The following is a 20,992-nucleotide window of genomic DNA, read 5'->3' as shown; positions in this document are numbered from 1 at the left end:
AAAGAAAAAGAGAAATTTGCCACAAGTCACATAACCAAAAAATGTAACCAGGATTAAAACCAGGGAGTCCTGAAGTCCACACCTAAGCCCTGAACCATTGTATAAGTCTGCCTTTCCCATCCTTACATCTGGGTCTTGTGAGTTGCTTAAATCTACTCAAGGATATAAAAACAGTGCTCCACATTTTCTCTTTTCTTTTTCTTTTTCTTTTTCTTTTTTCTTTCTTTTTTTTTCTTCTTCTTTTTTTTTTTTTTAGACATGGTTTTTCTATGCAGGTTAGGCTGTTCTTGAACTCATTTCCTGCCTCAGCAGTGCTAGGATTACAGATGTGTGCCACCATACCTGGCTGTTTCCTTTTATTTCTGATCTTCCTCTATAGCTCCCCCTTGTATTTTCTTATGTTATTCAAGGTGCCTTTTGTACATGCTTTTGGTGCTATGAATTGCCTACCCAGCACTGTAGCATTGAGGTCTTGAGTTGTTTACTGAATTTCCCATTATAAATCATGCTGCAGAGAACATTTTCATGCATAAATATTTGTCCACATGTCACATTATTTCCTTAGGATTTAATCCTGGAAGTAAAATGTTGAAAGCTTATTATCTACATTTTGCACTAATATAAAGGAGGGGGAAAAAAAAGAAAGAAAAAGAGAGCCACTGTGCAAGAAGAGTAAAGCGGGGCTGTGGGGCATAGAGGCATCAATTACACTGCGAGGCTGCCTTAAGATGCCTCTGTCACGAGTCAGCATTGGTTTGTAGACAGTCAGATGCCCTAGGAGAGGGTGTATGCTCCATGGGGCCCTTCACTGTGGCCAGATCAGTGGTTCCCCTTGCATCTATAGACACAGCCCCTGGCAGGCCCTAACCAAGTTCCAGGGAGGGGCTGCCCCGGAAACCAAGCTACCATGGAGCTTTACAGATTAATCTAGTTCTCTGAAAAATTCTAGTTGCAGTATCCAGGAAATCTACATGGATGGTCTGTTATAAAATAATGTGTAACTGAATTTAATGGAATGCAGAGGAATGGGAAGTTGATAGAAAACTGCCCTTTCCCTCAGCCAGACCGGGAGCCAGGAGCTGGCATGTAGACCTTCTTGCCAGATCACGAAACTACAACCATGTGCACTTACACAGATGATAAAAAACCCAACAAGGAAGTTGAGCCATAAAACTTAATGGCCTATCAAATCACAATGAGGACACTAAGTGCAGCTCTGCTTCCCGTGTCCAACCCTCCTCCTCGCACCGTCCTGCCACCCACGCAGCTGGGGACATCCTAAAGGCCAGACCCAGGAGGTGGGCTGAGGTGCAGGCAGTGGTCCACTTCACCATGCTCCCCGAAACCTGGTGGATATTAGGAGGAGGCACTTGCTCAGCCAGACCTTTCTTTTCCTCTGGGCCTGGCCAGACTCTTCATCATAAACGGTGTTTGCATAAGTTTATTGCTTGGCCTTAGTGTCATATTCTGGGGACAGAGGGAATAAGAGCTAGAATTGAAAACTTTAACAATATCAAGAGAGCTCTAGGGTATGTTATGCAAATGTTAGAACAACATCCATAGATATTGAAGATTTCTGAGACATTTCCAGACCTAGTAAGGAGCAGCGAAAGTACATAAGTGGTCTGGGGAAGGGAGGGTGTGTACACAGTGACCAGCCTGGCTGCCAGTCATACAAAGTGGAAATGCTTGGTTAAATTAGGGACTGCATGTTTGATGCAAGCCATGGATGTTTGCCTCTAAAACATTTAGTCCATTTAAGTCTTGTATATTTGCTTTCCATTGCTGTGTTAAAACACCCAAGATAATAAACTTAAAAAGTGGAAAGGTTTATTTTGACTCAGTACCAGAGGTTTCAACATGACTCTTTGGCCCATTATTTTGGGGCCTATGGCAAGGCAGTATATCATGGTAGAGTACAGGTAGAAGAGGCTGCTCACCTGATGATGGCAAGAAAGTGAAGAGGAGAACTGAAGGGGCTGCATCCCATTGCCCCTTCAAGGGCACATCCAAAGTGACCTGATTCCCTCCTACTAGGCTCCGCTGCTTAAGGGTTCCACCACCTCCCAGTAGCACCATGGGCTGGAAACTCATCTTTAACACTTGGGCCTTAGGGGGACACCCCATAGCACCTGTGTGCAGGAAGTATAACCTAAACTGTACCAAAAAAAGCATGTGGAACCCCGGCCATCAGTATCAGCTGAACAGTTGGCTGAAATCATGTCCATCCAACCTATCAGCTAAGGGGTTGGAGATGCACAGGTAGGCAGGTTGCTCCAGCTGTTTTGCATACCATTAAGAAAATCAGAGAGTGTTTGAAGAGAGTAGGATAGGGTGAGATTTCTTTAGGCCAGGTGGTCAAGGAACATCTCTAAAGAAAGGAAATTTAAGTGGAAGCTTGAGAGTTGTGAAAAGCAAACCATGCATAGAATGGTGAAGATCAGAGTCCAGGAGGGGAAAGAGCATGTTCAGGGCCCTGAGGTAGAAACAAGGTTGTGATGGAAGAAGGGAGGAGGGCGTGGGCAGGAGTAAAGGGATCTGAGCTGAAGTTGGAGCGCAAGCAAGAGCATGATAGTGGGTATGGGGAGTCCTGGGGAAAGTGTAAGCAGGGGGATTTAATGTTCTTACATTTTGAAAAGATATCCTGGCTTCTCTTAAATACCAGGAGACACCAACATGATAGTCCCGAGGCAACATAAATTAAGTGCCATAGAAGTTGTTATGGATTGTGTCTAAACGTCCTCTCAAAGCCTCATGCAATCATGGTTTTGGCTTCTAGAGTTTATGACTGGGTGTGGGCAATACACCCACCCTGGGGCGGGCAGCCTGCATACAGTATAAGGGAGGGAAAGAGGCTTTCTCCTCTGCTCTTCCTTTTGCTGTTGCTGCTTTTGCTGCTTTCTGCCACCACAAACTGTTGCCTTCTGCCGAGTATGGACTGAAACTTCTGCTAACTTTGAACTAAATAAACTTTTCAATCTTTAATTTAGGTGTTGGGTATTTTATCTCAGCTGTGAGAGGAAAGTAACCAAGACAGAATTATTTGATCAGAGGATACCTGGTCACAGGACAAGTAGCTCATCAGTGGGGCCAGAGTGTACTGTGAACACTCCGAGTGGGGTGGGTCATGAGGGTTTCTCCAGGGTGGGTGCTGTGCAAGGAGAGGCCTTTCCCATGAGGGAAGGACCACAAAGACAGCACAAGCACCCTCATGCACACTGAAGTATCAGAGCGTCTCAGCGTATGCCCCTGCATGCCTCCATGTCCATGGCAGGCATCACCGCTGATCACAGCCCCTCTGCTGTGCAGTGAGCTAATTCGCAGTCTCAGAGCACCACTGAAGGGAGCCAGCAGGTGGTAGAGAGCCTATTTGCCACTCCTGAGAGGCAGTGGCATCAAAGGGCAGAAAGCTGATAAAGGTCTAGAGGTGGGATTCTACTGATGCAAGCTGAATTCTCTCAGCTCAGGGGTCCTGGTTTGGAAAGAAATGGTGATTTCCGTCAATAGCAATGACTGGCTTTTCTCTGTCTTCCCTCCCCTGACCCCCAATCCAGTCTCCCTGTCTGCCTTGACCATCAGCCCTGCCAGCAGCATCCCCCGTTTCCTGCCCCCTCTAGAGGTCACTGGGTTTCATGAGCCTGAGCCCCCAAGCCTGCCTGGGAGTCCCGTCCTGCATGCACTGCTGAGCTGAGCCAGGCTATCTTAGTAGTGGTACTAGGGGGACATTTCGTAGATCACTCAGTTCCATTTCTGTAGGGCAATCTGGACTCTTGAGTGTTGAGCAGTGGGAAGGCCTCTGAGTTCCCTGTGTAGGCTGAGGCTCCTCGCACGCCCCCCTCCCCCCATCAAGGGAGACCAGCCTGGGGCGGTAGACTTGGGTGTTCCCCTGAGGCAGAGTACAGGGAGCTGGCATCAGGCTAGAGAGGGTGAGGGGGACTGTCGGGTTGGTAGAACTTTTTCTTTCTGACCATATGTCTCAAATAATGCTTTATTTCTCTTTATTTTAGTTAGAATCAGTTTTTTAAATCTTTTGAACCTTAAATAACAAAACTCCATATGTCCTGCCCTGAGATGGGCACAGTGGGCTCTCTGAGCCTGGCCACTGTGGGGCAGCCCTCCCTCACTCCTGCCTTGCTTTACCAAGAAAAGGATCAGCCTAGCATCCTCTCCTCTGACCTAACCTCTTAACCTGGGCTCTATTCCTTAGAAGTTACTTTTAAAGTTGGGGTACAGATGCTTCAATAGGGGCGAGGGGGGAGAGGAGCCTTCATTGTTCCCAAACATAGATGCCCCAAGGTCGGGTTCCTGATGACTCCCCAGCACAGGCGGAGCTTCTGCCCCAGTACGCTCTTTCTCACACACATGCATATGCGTGCCCTGCTGTCGAGGTGGCTGCTGCTGCAGATGGTGCACTATGTGTTCCCCATCCAGGGCTGGATTCAATGAAATGGAAATAGCTCTGTGTGTTCTGTATGCTTCAGGTATGTTCTTCTTTGTGGGCTTTTGTGGTTGCTCTTGGGAATCTGCTTGTAGTCTGAGTATAAAATTGTTTCTGTGGGGAACAACCAACTTGCCATAACAACCCTTTTGTAACTTGATAGTTTAGAAAGACAAATGTGTTATGATGATGCTGCATGTTCACTTCTGGGAAACAAGGCTCTTATTCACAAGTGATGACCTTGGTCCCTCTGAAGTTTATGGGGAGAGGGTTCTGACTGGGCTCCAGTCAGGGGAGGTTGAGCTGTTCCACAGGAGACTTTGGGAGCAGTCTTTGGGCAGTGGAATCGATGGAGGTTTTGCTGGGTTTAGCCGCTCTGGCCGTTTCTTACTGACTCTCCACCCCCACCCCCACCCCAGTCTGGGGAGTTGACTCAGTGGTAGCAAGCTGGAAGTCCTAGCTTCAGTCCTCGGCACCAAAAACAAAAAAATAAATAACCTTCCCGAAAAAAACAATTCAACCAAAAAACTACAGTAAAATTTTAAAAAAAAAATTTTTTTAAACCACTCATATGTCCTTTCATCTAGAAGTTTTCCCAACCCTCTGGTGACCCTTGTTTTTGTCTAGCTATTTAATTAGGGATGTTCTCCTTCCTAGCAATTAAGTATTTGTGATGTGTCTATTAAGTGGTGATCCCTTTGCTTCATGTGGAGGAACACAGTAGAAAATCTTGAGGTGCTGCCTTTTAGGAGTCACCATTTGGTACTCAGAACCCATTGTGATGAATGTTAACATGGAAACACGGTGTAGCAAGGATGTAAGGCTTACCAGTGCCAGCTCCCCAGAGTGAGGGGCAGGGATGGGGACAGGAAGTCTTCTTCCTTTACTTGTTTGTTTTTGTTTATTTGTTTGCAGTACTGGGGGATAGAACCCAGGACTTTCACATTGAACTATCTCTAGCTCTTTAAAAAAAATTTTGCGACAGGATTTTGCTAAGTTGTTAGGCAGGATTCAAAGTTACAGTCTTTCTGCTTCAGCCTCAGAGTTCTCTGATCCTGTGAGCCTACAACCGTGTGTCTTCCTTTCTTTATGTTTTTCTGTGTCTTAGTCAGAATCACAGTGCTCTCAGCTCCCACATAGTAGCACTCCCATGACAGGGCTGAGTGGCCTCTTCATACCCATTGATCCTGGTTTATGCAGTGTCCCCATGCAGACAGCTCCCCTTGAAAGTAGCCTTCAGCCAGTTAGGACCCTGTCATCTCCCAGCACCCCAGCCCCCTCCTGCAAAAGAGCCAGAGAACACTTTTTCTTCAGAAGTGGGTAAGTTTACTAGTGTCCTGACGTCATCTGCACAAAGGGCCTGTTTTCTAACACGCATCTTCATGACATCTGACTGTATTCTTGTGGTTGTAAGGAAAGAGCAAAGCAGTCTTTTGCCACAGAAAGTACCATTCATTTGGAAAAGCAAGTCAAACCCCTGTGTCTCATCATAACCTCTATCCTGTGGGGACAATTAGAGTTTAATCTCTCCCCATACTTGTGCTTCTGAAGATTCTTACTCCCAACTCTAGTCTGGGGAAGATGGTGAGAGTGCGTCACATGGGACCAGAAGGTCCATGCTGCCTGCTCTGTGGCCCCCTGCTGAATTGCTTGGGTTCTTAACCCCACTCTGTGACCTTGGCTATGCGTGCAGTCTTGAGCAGTCACCCATCCTTAGGCTTGTCTTTCCTCATCTGTAAACATGGAGGCCTTGTCAGTTCCTGTCTTGTATGGCTGATGTGAGGATGCAAAGCGCTAGCTTGGTACCTGGCACACCAGCAGTATATCCATGTTGCTCATGTTGTACCTGTAAGCTGTCCATTGTTGTCTCTTGGGTAACTGCCACTGTAGCCTACCAGAAGAGTGCTCTTCTGTGAGCTGGCATCTGCCTGCTTTTCTCCCAGGTACCCAGTTTCTAGGCATGGGGCAGGACTGTCTTAGACAGGCAGCACAGGGGACATCCCAGAACCTTCATGCCACGGCAGTGGTTTCTCTTTTTCCTTGCTCATAGGGTGTGGACACTGTAAGAAAATGAAGCCAGAGTTTGAGAGTGCAGCGGAAGTCCTCCATGGAGAAGCAGAGGTAAGCTTCCTCTTCCCATACCTCATTGTGCCCTTTGAAGAGTTGCTGGCACATAGAACCTGACAACAGCTTTCCCTGCTAGACCTGAAGCTGCTGTCCCAGTCCTAGAGGTCTGTAGTGCTTCTGTGTCCCCCACTAGACACATTAGGCTATGACAGAGATGGGCATGTGATAGCCCATGGGGCCGTGTTTCTGTGCCTCTGCCTCTCTGCCTGTACCCCTCTTAGCTCTGGGGCCCTAATTTTTGGGAGCAGGCCCTAGATGGTCCAGTGTGGTTGGTGGGGCAAACTTCAAAGCCTCACCTCAGCCCATAGGTGAGAAGTGAGGGACATGGCAGTGTTCGTTCGCTCCTCGGGATGTGAGGCCGCTAACTTTTGGCAGGCCCAGGAAGGTTTGGGGCAGTGCATGGGTTCCTCTTTCCACCAGCCCATGTCTGAGGCTGTAATGCATGGTTGGCCTTTCCCCCATCCCAGAGCTCTGGTGTCCTTGCAGCTGTCGATGCCACTGTCAACAAGGCCCTGGCAGAAAGATTCCACATCTCAGAGTTTCCAACCTTGAAGTATTTTAAGAATGGAGAGAAACATGCAGTGCCCGCGCTCAGAACAAAGAAGAAGTTTGTTGAGTGGATGCAGAAGTAAGTTTTGTGATCTCAGTGATACCTCCTGACTGGCTGTTGGCCACTGGAGACAACTTTGAGGAGGTGAAGTGAAATTTAGGGCCTGTTGTTCTTACCTCAGGGCCCACAAGGAACTGGGACAAACCTGGCCTACTTGGTGTAGGCCACCCCTTCTGGCTGATCCTGTGTGCTCAGACAGCAGGCTACCAGTAGCCCTCCTGCCTGAAGTCTCACCAGAGCTGTGCATCTCCTTTGCTCTTTCTCAGCCACCCTTGCCCCAGCCTCCTGGTGTCATCTGCATTTCCTCCTATGAAGGAGACACAGCTCTGCACATCCCAAGCTGGGCTGATTTCACCCCAAGTTTACTGGGGGCTGCCTGGCCTCCTCAGGTCTCCACAGTACCAGTGGCTGTGGTTTGGAGTTGAGGGTAGAGATTTCAGAGAACCCTCCCTCACATGCAAAGGTCATCATAATCAAGTAGCTTCACATGGTTCTGGATGCTAGAAGTTAGAGAGCCAGAGGCTGGTGGCGATGGTCTCATTGAGGCCTCTCCTTGGCTTGTAGATGGCCACATCTGCCTGTGTCTTCCCATGGTCTGTCCTGTGTGTACATCTGTGTCCTTAGAAAGACATCATCCATAGTGGATAACGGCCTTCCCTAATGACCTCATCCTGACTTAATTGTTCTTTTAAAGACTATTTCCAAAGAAAATTGCCTTCAAAGCTACTAGAAGTTAAGGCTTCAACACTTTTGAAAGGAATTTTGGAATGGCACGGTTCACTCATACAGCCTGCCCATCCAGAGAATCTTAGAAGCTTTGACCCACTGACTTCAGTCACCCAAGTGTTAGAACCTGAGCCAGTCAGCATTTCCCCTCCCAGGAAGGATGGGGCTAACTGGGCCCAGAGCACAGATGCCCAGTGAAAGAGAGGAAGCCTGCAGCCACACTTGAGTAACAGAAGTTGTTAGCAGAACACAGCTATGTGACCTTTCTCCCTGCCTGCCACACTCAGCCACTGCCAGACTCAGATACTCCACATAACTTAAGTATTTCATGATGTCTCTTCTTTCAGCAAGGAAGGGGAGAAAAATAAAAGTGGTCAGATTCCAACCTTCACAGAGGTCCTGGTATGTGGAATGGTAATACCCACATATGAGGTAGACCTTAAAGCCACAGAGCAACCCAAGAGCTGTATAAAATAATGGTGCCTTGATAGAGATGCTTTGCAAGGCATTTGGACACACATAAGCTTTATTGGACGCCTGTCCCTGAATCTTTGATTCAGGAAATGTATATGGGATCCACAGCTATGGTATTAGCAAAGAGCAGGTGAGGCCTCTGGCAAGAAATGAGTGTGCTAGGGAAGTCCTGGTTTTGACTCCTCCCACTTTATCCTGCTCATCCTCTAGAGGAGAATCGTGGGTAGCCAGGGCTGTGATTTAGGCACCAGAAGGAATGGTTTGCCTCTGAAAGAGACAAAGCCCTCATTGCTCTTAGGATTTCTGCTGACTGAAGCAGGTGCTGTATTCATCCCTGCAATTCCAGTCTTGCTCTGGGAAGCACCGGGCCCATGGGTGATCAGGCCTGGTCCTCATGATGCTAGACATGGGGCCCAAGAGCCAGGGACATCAGAATGGTGATCATTGCACCAAGTCCTGGTGCTGAGCCCGGGGCCTTGTCCTTCCTGTCCCACAAGTGAGAGCCTAAGAAGCCTACTGTTGAGAACGTGGGTGTTGAAGTCTGAGAGACCTGCACTCTACTCAGGACCCCAAACCATGTACTTGACTTCCTGAAGCCCCAGCTTCCTATTTGAGAAATGAAAAAGAAACTTTTTCCACACACTTATGGAATTAAGTTAAGTTATTATGAAAAGTTCTTGGTAGCTGACATCATATAGAAATGCTTAAATAAAGGACGTGAGTTTGTTACTGATTCTAGCCCTTGTGGGCTGGGGAACAGCGTTAGTGCACAGGGAATGATACCACCCACACCTTGTTGAATGATTTTTCTCCCAGTGCTGGCTAGCAAACCCAGAGCCTGGCACGTGCTAAATAGCTGTTCTGCCACTGAGCTATACCTCCAGCCCCCTGCTTTCCTGCCTTGTGCCTTGTTTGTCCACAGATCCTACCGAGACCACAGTTTTTATTCCTGTTTCATTGATGAAGAAACTTAGGATCAGAATCATTAAGAGCCTGCCCAGAGACAGATAGTAGTTCTCTCAGGCACTAGGAAGGGAGCCTTCAAGTGGGGTGTGAGGAGCAGATTGCTCTGAGGCTTCTCATGCAGAAGCAGGGAGAGCAGACGGTGCTGGCTGAGGCACGTGATGGCTGCCAGTGTGTGCACAGGTGGCTGAGCTGTGGGTACCTGAGACGTGTGCCAGAAGCAGCCGGGGAGGCAGCATTCAGGTTAAGGGCAGAGCAGATAAATCAGGTTGGTGGTGTCAGCTGTGGAGCCAGGAGACCTGGAGGACAAAGAGGAAGGACAGCAGGAAGCCTGGAAGGGACCAGCCATGGTCACCAGTGCAGGGGCTATGGCCAGTAAGGAAAGAAGAGGAAGGAAGGCTGCTTGGAGGAGGAAGGAGGGGTATATTCTAAGCCTTAGGTTTACAGTAGCAGTGGGACCTCCAGTGGAAACACCTGAAAAACATCTGGAAGCAGGCTCTTGGAGAAGAGGTCAGGGCTCATGCCAGTCTCAGCCACTGGAGTCGCTAAGGCTGTGCACAAGTGTAAGGTCTTTTAAGAATTACAGAAGTTCTGAACAGAACAAGCAGAAAAGAGAGAGGAAAGGGTGTGGGATGCTCTGGGCAGTGTTGGGGTGGCTTGCAGGGTCCATAGTGAGAGTATAGTGGGGGACAGGGCAGTTTGTGCAGTCCATTCTGCCTGGACACTTGTCAAAGAAGGTAAAGAGACCTTTGGTTAGAGATGGAGGGCAAGGCAAAAGTCTCAAAAAGAGCCTGGGAGCTCCATTGTAGTCAGTTTTCTGTTACTGAAAGTGACGCCTGAGATAATTAGCTTATAAAGAAAAAAGGTTTATTTTGTCTCCCCGTTTTGAAGGCTTCAGTCCACGGTTGGTTAGCAGAGACTTAAAACCTCCCTCTAGGCCCTGCCTTGGAAATTTTCCACCCCTTCCCAATAGAGCCACTCTGGAAAATAAGCCCTTAACACATGGGCCTTTGGGAACACTGCAGATCCACACTGCTGTCAGCTTCATCCCAAGTGAGGCACATGGAGGGAGCCAAGGGAGAGGCAGAGCCTGAGAGATGTTTGGAGACATTCACCCGGCCCCTGCCACTTATTAGGCCTTCCAGAGTCTCGGTAAATGTCAGTAGTTTGCCTAAATGGCCTGTATACAGTGTCTCTGCTCTTTATCTAGATCTAGACGTAGGTGTCACTGTCCTCATTTAACAGAAAAGGCCAGAAGGATCTGGTTATTTACCTAAGGCCCAACAGCTGGCAGGTAATCAGGATCTCAGCTCGGGCCTGCCTTACTCCTAACAAGAGTTTTGAAGCAAAAAATAATGGAAGGGCATGTAGAATCCCTGCAAGGCAAGGAGGGGCTGGGGAGTAAGGGGAAGTCATCCCATGCCCTGCGCCCCAGGATGGCCCACATCCAGAGGCATCTGCCAGTCCCCTACCTCTTTCTTCACAGAGTTACTCCCTGAAAGGCTCCTCAGGGGGCAGCCTCTTCATGGATGGTACAGATACATTATTATTTAAACTGAGGTTTCTCAGTGGACTTTCAGAAAGGCTGCAAAAGGATCCCTTCAGGTGTGTTCCTGGAGAGCTAGGATGTGACGTACCTGTGTGTCATGATCTCCTCTTGACTACTCCCCTTCCCTGGTTTCCACAGCCCTGAGTCTCCCCCACCCCCGGAGCCTACATGGGAAGAACAGCAAACAAATGTGTTGCATCTGACAGGGGACAACTTCCGGGAAACCCTGAAGAAGAAGAAACACACCTTGGTCATGTTCTATGCCCCTTGTAAGTAGCTGTTATTCATGAGGGGAGAGGTAAAAGAGTTGCCTTCCCAAACAAGACCTCCACCCCTCACCTCCAGGGGCCAAGGCAGCCACTAGCCAGTAGTCAACTCCATAGTCTTCTCTACTGGAAGCCAGGCTGCCTGATTTCCTTCTGGGCTAGGAGGGCCTTAAAACTCCAGAGCATCCAGCCTCAGGAGGGCCCACCTCATTTTGACAGACTTTCTTTACGGTGTCAGCCCTAAAGCCCCTTGCTCCTATATGTGGCAGGGACCTGTCTCCTTACATCCTTGGGCTCTTCCATGTTACCTGTTCCATTACCTCCACCTTTCCTCCCCAACCCTCCTCCAGACACTACCCTCACCTTTCTGCTGGCTCTGAGCCATCTTGGTTGAAACTGTGCAACAGGGTCAGGCACATCTGCTCCCACGTTTCCTTGTGATTCTCATTTTAATCAAAGCTTAAGCTGAGGAAGTGACTCGTTTGCTAACATTGGTGTTTATGACCTCAGGTTTTTGTATATTCCCATTCTAAAGTTGTTAATTGACACTTACAAGGAAAGGTTCTTAGAAATTCCCACTCTTCAGTTGCCCTTCTCTCTCTCCCCCCAGGTTACAGCTCAGCTTAATGGAGTGAAGATAATAAAAGCCACCCTCTACAGAGAAGGCAGTCAGCTCAGGATAGTCATAAACCTACTCAGTTGTAGCCAGCCCTCCTGCTTGCTGCCCTCCAGCCCCCACTGCTCAAGTGTCAGTAATTCGTAAAGGTTCTTCTCTTGCTGTCTGGGAGGGGTTGTGGCCTGGTCCAGGGTCTCAGACTCCATCTCTCCGGTGACCAGCACATCCTGACAGCACCCCTGCTCCTTGGCTTTATGAGATTTACTCTCAGTTCCTTATAGAATTTTGCACTGTCTTCATCAGTCTTTCATGTCTACAGAAGCCTGAGTGAATTTTGAGCAATTAACATCTTCCTTCAGGGCAGAAAGGCTCAAGGACAGAAAACCAGGAGATGTGCGACTTGACCAAGGCCTTGAGGCAAGTTGGTGATAGGTAGTCCCTGCATCCTGGGTGCTTCTCTGTCATAGTCATGAAATGACTCAGGAAGACTTCTCAGAGAACAAGCACCTAGTTATAGAAGTAAGTCCTTGGCTAGTGACCTTGTGGATCTTACAAAGTCTAGGGCAGATTCTTTCCCCTAGAAATACCCTCTCTCACGGCCAGTCCTCTGGACCAGAGCTTGGCCCTTCCTCTTCCTCTCTCTGGCTCAGCTTTGACTGAGGATCACTATGTAGGACCCATTGACTGCTGGAGCTGACAGGTTTCCAGTGTAACAGGGAATCTAAACAGACTCCTGGACCAGGGAGATGGCTCAGTAGAATAAGCGCTTGCCTGGCAAGAGCAAGGGTCTGAGTTCAATTCCTTGGTTCTGCCAAAAAATAAAAAAAAAAGGTTAAACAGACTCCTAGCCTGAGACTGTAGTCCTTTCCTTTCTCCCTTCCTTCATTCCTTCCTCGTATAACAGCACTACCCTGGGCAATGTCCAGGGCCTGCGATACCAGGGAAGGAGCCATGACCTTGGCAGGCTTCAAAGCCTCCCTCCCACTTTTTTCTGGCACAACTAGTGCCGTCAATTTGGGTCAGTGTCACTCCATGACTCAACTTCTAACAAAAGGCTTTGTCCTTACAGTTTATCCACCTTTCTTACTGTGCTCTTCTGTGGTATATGATAGGTAATTACTCATTGATAAAGAACATAACCACTGCAGAAAGGCTAATAGTAAAGTCAAACACTTGGTAAAGGTGTCAAATTAGAAAACCAAACCTCCTCACATCACACCTCCCCCAACCTCACGCCATGCGTAACTTTCCACCTTCCACCTCCCACCCACCCCTACATCTTGCCTTCCCCCCATCACTGTACCTCAACATTTCTGCTCCCTCATGTCTGCCCCTTACACCTGCCTCCTGGGTGCTGCTCAGAGTATCCTATTGCTGTGTCATTGTGCTCTATGCTGTGTGGCCCAGCCCCAGGGCTGCCTATCCAGAAACCAGCTCATGTGCTGAGACCCTGCCTGTTGGTCCATGGTTCTCCACTCCAGCTTCCCAGTCCCATCTTTGCTTCTCTTTTTCTATTCTGGGAGGCTTCCTTGGTTTCCTGCTTCAAAGAAGGATATCCCTTTATTTTATTTTATTATTATTTATGTATTTGTTATTAAAGTGTCACTATGCAGCTTGGACTCACAGTGATCCTCCTGTTTTCAGCCTCCCCAATGCACCACTACACCTGGACTCAGTCACCAGCTCAGCACACCTGGGGGCAGGGCCGGCGCGGCATGTGGTGCCCTTACCAGGCAGGCACTTCAACTGCTGAGCCATCTTGCTGGTCCAGGGTCCCTTTTTTAAAAAGCCCAAATGTTGGAAAAAAAAAGAAAGAAAGAAAGAAAAATGCCACTCTAGCTCACCTGACTCCATGAAAATGTGCTCATCAGCCTGCTCGCCGTTCCCTCATCAGCCACATGCTTTCTTTCATATAATGAGAAAATGAGATAGGACAAAGGCCATTAGTCTGAGACCTCAGTGTTTTAAATTGATGGGAGAGGAATTTGCATGAGTCCAGCAATTACCTTTATGCTCTCAATAAGCAAAAAAAGCTAAAAAGGAAAAATTAACAGGGAAGCCAGATTTCAAAGAAGGGAGTGGGCTGTTTTCAGCCTGCCTAATGCTGTTAATGGACCTGGGCTGTTCACAGGGGGCCTGTAGCTGCCTGCAGGATAAGTCTCTGATGTACATTGTTAACCAGGAGATCATACTCTTTAAATGTTTCCAAAATTATGTAACACCCCTCCTCTGTAGTACGATGTTTTCATGAATTTGAGCTTCTTTCCCTTCTGTTAAGTTAAATTGCCATTTTAGGCAATTATAAAATCATCCATGTAGGCTATATTTGGTAAATACTTTGTCTCATTTAGTTCTGCTATAACCCATGAGCCACCTTGTCTCTCATCCTCCTATTGTGTTGGAGAAACCCCTCTGAGCCCCCTCCCTGGCCCCCCCACCCTACTTGGGCCCTTCTGCCAGCCAGGCCATCTGGTGGTCCAGTCCATCTCAGAAACCACCTCATGTGCTGAATTCAGATTAAATTTTTAGCTTAGCCTTAATTTGTTTTTACAAAACCCTTTGAAATCATTATTATCTTATTCTAAAAAGGAGAAAGCAGGGCCAGCGAGATAACTCAGTGGACTAAGCACCTGCTTTGGCAAGCTCAGGGACCAGGGTTCAATAACCCCTGGGGTGTGCTGAGCTGGCAACTGAGTCCAGGTGCGGTGGTGCACACCTGTAATCCCAGCTCTGGGGAGGCTGAAAACAGGACAATCACTACAACTCCAAACTGCATGGTGAGACCTTGCACCAACTACATTTAAAAAGCAAAAAAGAATAAAGTGGAGAAAGCAAAAGAACAAAGCCACTTCTCTTCCCTGCCACCTCATCTCTGCTCCCCAAGGCGAGGATGTGCAGGCGGTTTGTGAGGCAGCTGTGGCTAGAGTCAGCTCTGCCCATCAAGCACGTGGTCTCTCCCACCTGTGTTCTGACCAGAATTAATTATCACAGTCTGGGTCAAACCTGTCCTGCCCTCCTGCCAGTTGTGGTCCCTAGTACCTGGGGAGTGGTTGAGAAAGGAGGTGGGTTTGTCTTCTGAGCTATTTGCGCTGGGGGAGGGGCTAGAGAAGCCTGTGGTGCCCTGTGACAAGCAGAGAAAGCAGCCCACAAACAGCCTCTGCCCCACACTGGGGGGAGGGGCTTCGAGTGACACATAGACCAGAGACAAGACCTCAGAAGAGGGCACACAACTGTAGAACATCGTGGGCCCTCATCGACTGGTGGGCCTTTTCACTGGAAGTGTCTGGGGATTTGGGGACTGTTGGTGACTTTAGTCATAGAATAGAAGGATTTGCCATTGTTCCCGGGACAAGAGGGGAATGTCATGGGCTCAGGGAATCCTAACCAACCTTGCTTCTTTCCCACCCTCAAAACTGCTCTGTGCCCTGAGCCAAGCTCTTCCTGGTCCCATGGCAGCCTCTGTGGAAGGAGCCTACAGAGCAAGACCACAGTGACCCATGCTTAGTTCACGTGGCAAATCAGAGGTCCCGAGCAGGCAAGCACTCTTGCTTGTGGTAGAGACTCCTGCAAAGCTCCAGGCCCACAGATGAGGTGTGAGGGCCACGTATGTGGCCAGGGTGAAACGTGTACTCTGACATTAGAGTGAGGAGGATGTGAGGCAGGCTAGAATGCATCTCTAGAAGGAGGTTCTAGAAGTAGCCCTGGCCCTGCATCCTCCTAACATACACGATGTTCTGTCGCTTCTTGCACAGGGTGCCCACACTGCAAGAAGGTCATCCCACACTTTACTGCTGCTGCTGACATCTTCGTTAATGACCGAAAGGTAAGGGCACCCCCTTTTCCTGTAGTCCACCTCTGTCTTTGCCCTGCCACTGATGCCCTCACTGTCTTCCCTACCAGTCAAATCTCTGGCCCTAAATAGGTCCAGTTCTGCCAAGATGTGTGAGCAGGGTATTCCTTGGGAATCAGGACAGTCTGTCTCTTCATAACAAGGCAGAGCAGACTTCATGAGTGCTGCAAAATCAGCCAAAGACTGCAGTGAAGCGTTATGACCCTTCCCTGGGGAGGGAATGGTAAAAGGGGTCATATGTTTATTTTTTTAGTGCTCAAACATCTTTACAATAGGATTATAGTCAGGCATCACTTACATAATTAAAAATGCAGATAAAAACCCTCACAAAAGTCAAGTGGAGGAGGTTGCAGTGGAGGAGAGCCAGGCCATGCCAGAGGTTCTTTATCCTGCCTAAGCAAAAGGTGCCTGCAGCTGCCAGCTGCTGAAGCATAAAATTAACAAGCTGGAGGTGGAGATTGGATTAGGGTATGGGCAGCAGGCACAGCCCCCACCCCCAAACAGCTCCAGCCCTGGGTCCGAAGGGCTGCCACTGGGAGAGGGACATGTATGGCTTCTGGGCAGGGCTTATGGGGCAAGGCAAGCCCTTGGTGCTCAGGGGAGTCTTGTCAACTAGTCTGTGGGTTCCCTTCTAGGGTCATTGCTTATTTGGTTGATTGATTGATTGATCAATTGATCAATTGATTGATTTTAGTTCCAGGATAGAACTGAGGGCCTTAGTCGTAGTAGCACATACCTATAATATGAGCATGTGGGAGGCTGAGGCAGGAATAAGTAAGGCCAGGCCTGTTTGCCCAGGTGGAATCCTCAGGCCAGGCTGAAGGGAAGCAGGGCCAGACTCAAGCTAAGCAGGGAGATCCAGATGCAGACAGGAAAAGCCGGCAGCCCAGGTGGGGAGGGCTTGTATGAAGCAGCACCTGATGACAGTCTGCAGTGGGGGCAGGCGCACTTCTGGGATCACTTTGCTGGGACAGTGAGAGCTCATGGGTATGGTGAGGTGGGAGGGTATGTAAGGACGAGAAGTGTTTTTTTTCTCTACCTGCTACAATGTGTCCTAATTGACATGAGTATGGTAGCATAAGGCTTTCTTTGTACCTTCTCTGTCACCACCCCACCTGCCTGTGCTGCCCAGGGCTCAGACACAGCACAGGATGGTTGCTCTTGCTTAAGGAGCTCCGGGGATGTCCACCCTGGACTGGAGCAGCAACTGCAGCACTGTCACCCCTCACCCAGGCACTCACCGTGTGCTGGGGCACAGGAGAATGGCCAAAGTCTGTGGTCATCCTGCCCCAGGTCACTCAGGTCTCCATGGGCCCAGAAGATCTGGGCAGGGCTCCTGAGACACCTGGGATGCATGGAGCCTAGACCTGCTTCTCCCGGCCTTGCTGGGGAGCAGCAGTCTTTCAGGGAACAGGGGCCAGGGTGGTTAGGAAGCCCTGCTGGTGTTTGAGGACCATTGGCTGGTTCACCCACCCCTTTTACTCATGAGGGATTTTTCTCCACATTAGGCTGCTGCTGGGGCTGCCAGGAGCCCAGGCTTGTGGCTTGACATGTGTCAGCACAGGTGCAGCCAGGCTTGCCAGCGCCAAGTGGCAACCAAGAGCCATCCTACCTCTCTCCATCACCCCTCACCCATTGCCCTCTTCCTCTTACTGATGCATCTTCATTTGGTTGTCTTTTAAACCTTTCTCTTGGTTCGTTACCTCTGTCCCTCTTCCCAGCTTTCTTCATTTCAAGCCAAGGATCAGTGTCATCTACTTCCAGGAACCCACTTCTCAAGCTGTCCATCCGGGCAGTTGGCCTGTCAGATGCTCCTGGAGGTTCAGCAGCAACAACAGCGCTCTGGGCTGGGGGCTCAAGTCATCGGTGCCCATTTTGTGCTCCAGGCACAGTACAGGATTGCAGAGGGCCATACTGCACTGTCAGATCCGAGGCTCTTGGAGATGCTTCTGGGAACTGTTCCTTTCTAGGAGCTGGCTCTTGTGCTGGCCAAGGCTGGTATTTGAGGAACACTGAATGGTTCACCTGCTCCTTTTACTCATGAGGGATCAAGGCCCAGAGAGGAGCTGTGGCCCTTGCCCAGGGAGGCTCAATGGGTCAATGACAGAACTGGGTCTCTTGCCTTCCTGGTCTTCTTGACACCCCTTGCTGCCACTTCTTAGCCAGAATTATTTTTCTTTTCTACCCCACAGCCAGTCCCAGTTCCTCCCCAATCAATATGCAGTTGGTTCTTCACTTCCATTTTCATAGCCAAAGTCAATATTAGCTCCTGCAGAGATTTATTTTACTGAATCAATAAAGCTGCGTGAGACTGCTCATATTTTAGCTGGGTGCCTCTATCCCCTCCCTCTGGGGAGCTCCTGCTTACTTGGGGGCTTTATCACTTAAAATGCTGGTGATAGAGGGCCTCTAACTGTTATATTTTGGATGGTGTTATTGAAAGGCTTGGGGGACGTGGGCTCATAGTAGAAGGCTGGTAGGGTGGACAGGGTAGGGACCAGGGGAACACTGGGCTACTAGAAGGAGCTCACTTTTTCTGTATGTATGCCCAGCATGGGAATGGGGATGGTCGGCAGAGGTGTGAAGGTCATCCCACAGGGTGGCCACAAGGCAGCAGGCACCTTCTGTATGACTGCCTGGGCCACTGCTATAATCTGGCTGTGATATTTTTTTTTTCTTTCTCAGAACTGGGGATTGAACTCAGGCCCTTGCACTTACCAGTCAAGTGCTTATTCTACTGAGCTATCTCCCCAGCCCCTATGGCCGTCTTATATGGGAGCTCTTGTTTATGAAACTGACCCTCTAACCTACAGGCCTGTAAGCTTCGGACAGCCAGGACCTCTGTGGCCCTCAAATTCCCCTTAATCGATACCTCCTTTATATCATGACTAAGTGAAAGAACAGTAACATACTTGATAGTGCCAAGAGGTGCTCTCCTCTTCCAAGAGCATTATCAGTAGATGTTGCTACAGTCCTCATTTTACTTATCAGGGGACCAAAGCTTAGAGAGATTAACTGATCAGCCCCAGGTTCTGTGGGTGGACAGGAGCCAAGACAGAAGAGACCACATAGGCGTGGACAGAGTTTGAGTCTCCCAGAAGCACACCCAGCTCCTGGGCATCCATGTGGGGAGCTGATTTGACAGGTGGTCCCAGGAACCACCCGGGGGAATCAGAGAAGGAAAGGAGCCAGTACAGGTACCTTAGAGGCAGATGGCTGTGGGCAGTGAGGCCCAGTCCCACAGGAGACCTCTCCAGAAGACGGGCCAGAGTCAGCCCACTCTACCCACATCTGTCACTGGCTTTACACCCAGCTCCTTGGGGCTGGGAAGAAGTGCTTAGGCTGAGGCCTGCGGGGGTTATGATGGCAAGTTCTAGACTGAGAGGACCAACACTATGCCTAGGAACTTGTACCAAGTGCTGTAGGACAAACCCAGAAGTCATACATGTGCTCACTGTGCTACAGGTGACCAGTGCCAATCTGGAGCAGTCTAACAGGGCAGACTCTAGGCTTGTGAGCAGCACTGAGAAGTATACTTGCCACCTTCTTCCCGAAGAGTCTAAGCCTGCCTGTGGGGACAGCCACTCTTGTCCCGTTCTCCCGGAGCTATTGCATATGGACTCTTCATTGCAGCTGGAAGTTGCATTCTGTGTAGGAAGCTGGCCCAAAGTGTAAGGGATTGAGAAGTGGTACAGATTTTTAATTTAGTAGATTTATAAAACCATACACTACATTTCCAACAGCTCCAGGGCATGTATACAAATTAAATTCATAATTTAAATCGGATGCAGGGAGAGCAGCAGCCTGGAGCAATGTTCATCAAATACTCTCACAGCCTAGCAGAGGAGCAGCGGCCTTGGCCCAAACTGGACGCAGAGGGCCCTCCATGGCCAGCTACGCAGAGGCAGAGCAGTGGATGCACACCTATTCCTAGAATTGCAATCCTGTTCTTGGATGATTAGAGGAGCATCTGCCTCCAATTCTAACTAATTCGGAAAACACTTTAGAGGGTGAGCAGGGGCTGCTAGCTGCCCGTCGGGGCCACCTGGCGGCTTTTGCGGGTGCTAGTGAAGGGCAGGTTCAGCGCTCTGTAGGAGACAGCTGCCTCCCTGCCCCAGCTGGCTGCTGCCTGTGGGAATGCAGGGCAAGTGCCATAAGATCTTCTGACGTTTAAAGAGAAGCTGGAAAGCCACATTTTTGTATTAAATCTTCTGGCTCCTTTCTCTGTTGGCAGCTAGTTCAAATTTATTTTCTTTTTAAATTCTATGTGGGCCAAATAGTACAGGACTGAGAGCCAGCTAAGGATCGTGCGTGGTGAGTTTGCAAACTGCTCCAGCAGTCTGACTATGATGCACACCTTGCAGCCAGCGTGGCAGAAGAAAGGTGTGAAGTGTGAAGGGCAAAGGTAGAGCCCTTTCACTCTTGCTGTCAGCCCTGCAGCTCAGAGAACAGTAGCCCATTCCCCTAGGCACAAGGGAAGTGACCGGTAGACAGAGGTGGCCATTGGTGGCCGGCAGAACTTTCCCAAGGGGAGGGGACTCCATCCAAATGGGATTAATCAGCAGCCAAAGAATGACGGTTATCGGACAATCTTCAGTTGTCTTCCTGAATCACTGCTTTAAAATTTTTTCAGAGAATTGCTTGGGCTCTAATATGACTTTTTTATGAGGCAGGTGCTCAGTGATTGGACTTTGTTGGGGTCACCCTGACATCTGCATCAGGCATGGCACATGGCAGGCTTCAGTAAAGGTTTTCAGATGACAGAACTTCCCTCCCGTGTGAACTCACCCTTCCTTGACACTTCTGTATTATGTCTTTTTTTTTTTTTTTTTTTTTTTTTTGCGGAACTAGGGATTGAACTCAGGCCCTTGCACTTGCCAGGGAAGTGCTTATTCCACTGAGCCATCTCTCCAGCTCCTCTGTATTATGTCTTGCCATTGACTCACCCTCTAGTTTGTGGCTTTCAAAAGAGAAAGAAAAGTCATCCCCTGTCTGCTTTATTCCTTCTAGTCTTGAAAGAACAACAAATTGTAAGGAAAATCTACCCAGCATATGGAATTTGTTAGATGAGCAGAGAGAGGCGGTGGCCAATTTCAGAACCTCTTTTTGGCCGAAAATACAGTCACCTTAGTCACGCTACACCATTTTCCTGTTTTGGGTATGTGCCACATCTCAGTTTTCTGCTCCTCTTCTGCCATCAGGCCTCAGTTCCAATAGTGAACTGAGACTGCTTTGTCCCGCTGGCACGTGGGCACCTCCATCATAGCTCACATCACCAGCTTCAGGTTGTCTCATTTTTCATCATTCTACTTAGGCCCTGAGCTACTAGCAGAGACAGAGCAGGGTGTGGGGTCAGTAGAAGTGACTGTCACC

General features: G+C 49.0%; 1 protein-coding gene across 1 annotated transcript in view; it reads left to right on the top strand.

Annotated features, from left to right (window-relative positions):
- The window catches only part of Pdia5 (protein disulfide isomerase family A member 5), a 92,777-nt gene that overhangs the window by 70,814 nt on the left and 971 nt on the right, over positions 1 to 20,992 (top strand). The window contains exons 12-15 of the mRNA XM_004642184.1: positions 6,489 to 6,559; positions 7,033 to 7,193; positions 11,026 to 11,156; positions 15,522 to 15,592. Coding sequence (XP_004642241.1) covers positions 6,489 to 6,559; positions 7,033 to 7,193; positions 11,026 to 11,156; positions 15,522 to 15,592 — 434 coding nt within the window. The remainder of the gene's footprint in view (positions 1 to 6,488; positions 6,560 to 7,032; positions 7,194 to 11,025; positions 11,157 to 15,521; positions 15,593 to 20,992) is intronic.

Source organism: Octodon degus, unplaced genomic scaffold (assembly GCF_000260255.1).
Source record: "Octodon degus isolate 3935 unplaced genomic scaffold, OctDeg1.0 scaffold00147, whole genome shotgun sequence".
Lineage (NCBI taxonomy): Eukaryota > Metazoa > Chordata > Mammalia > Rodentia > Octodontidae > Octodon > Octodon degus.
This window is presented reverse-complemented; position numbering and strand designations above follow the sequence as displayed.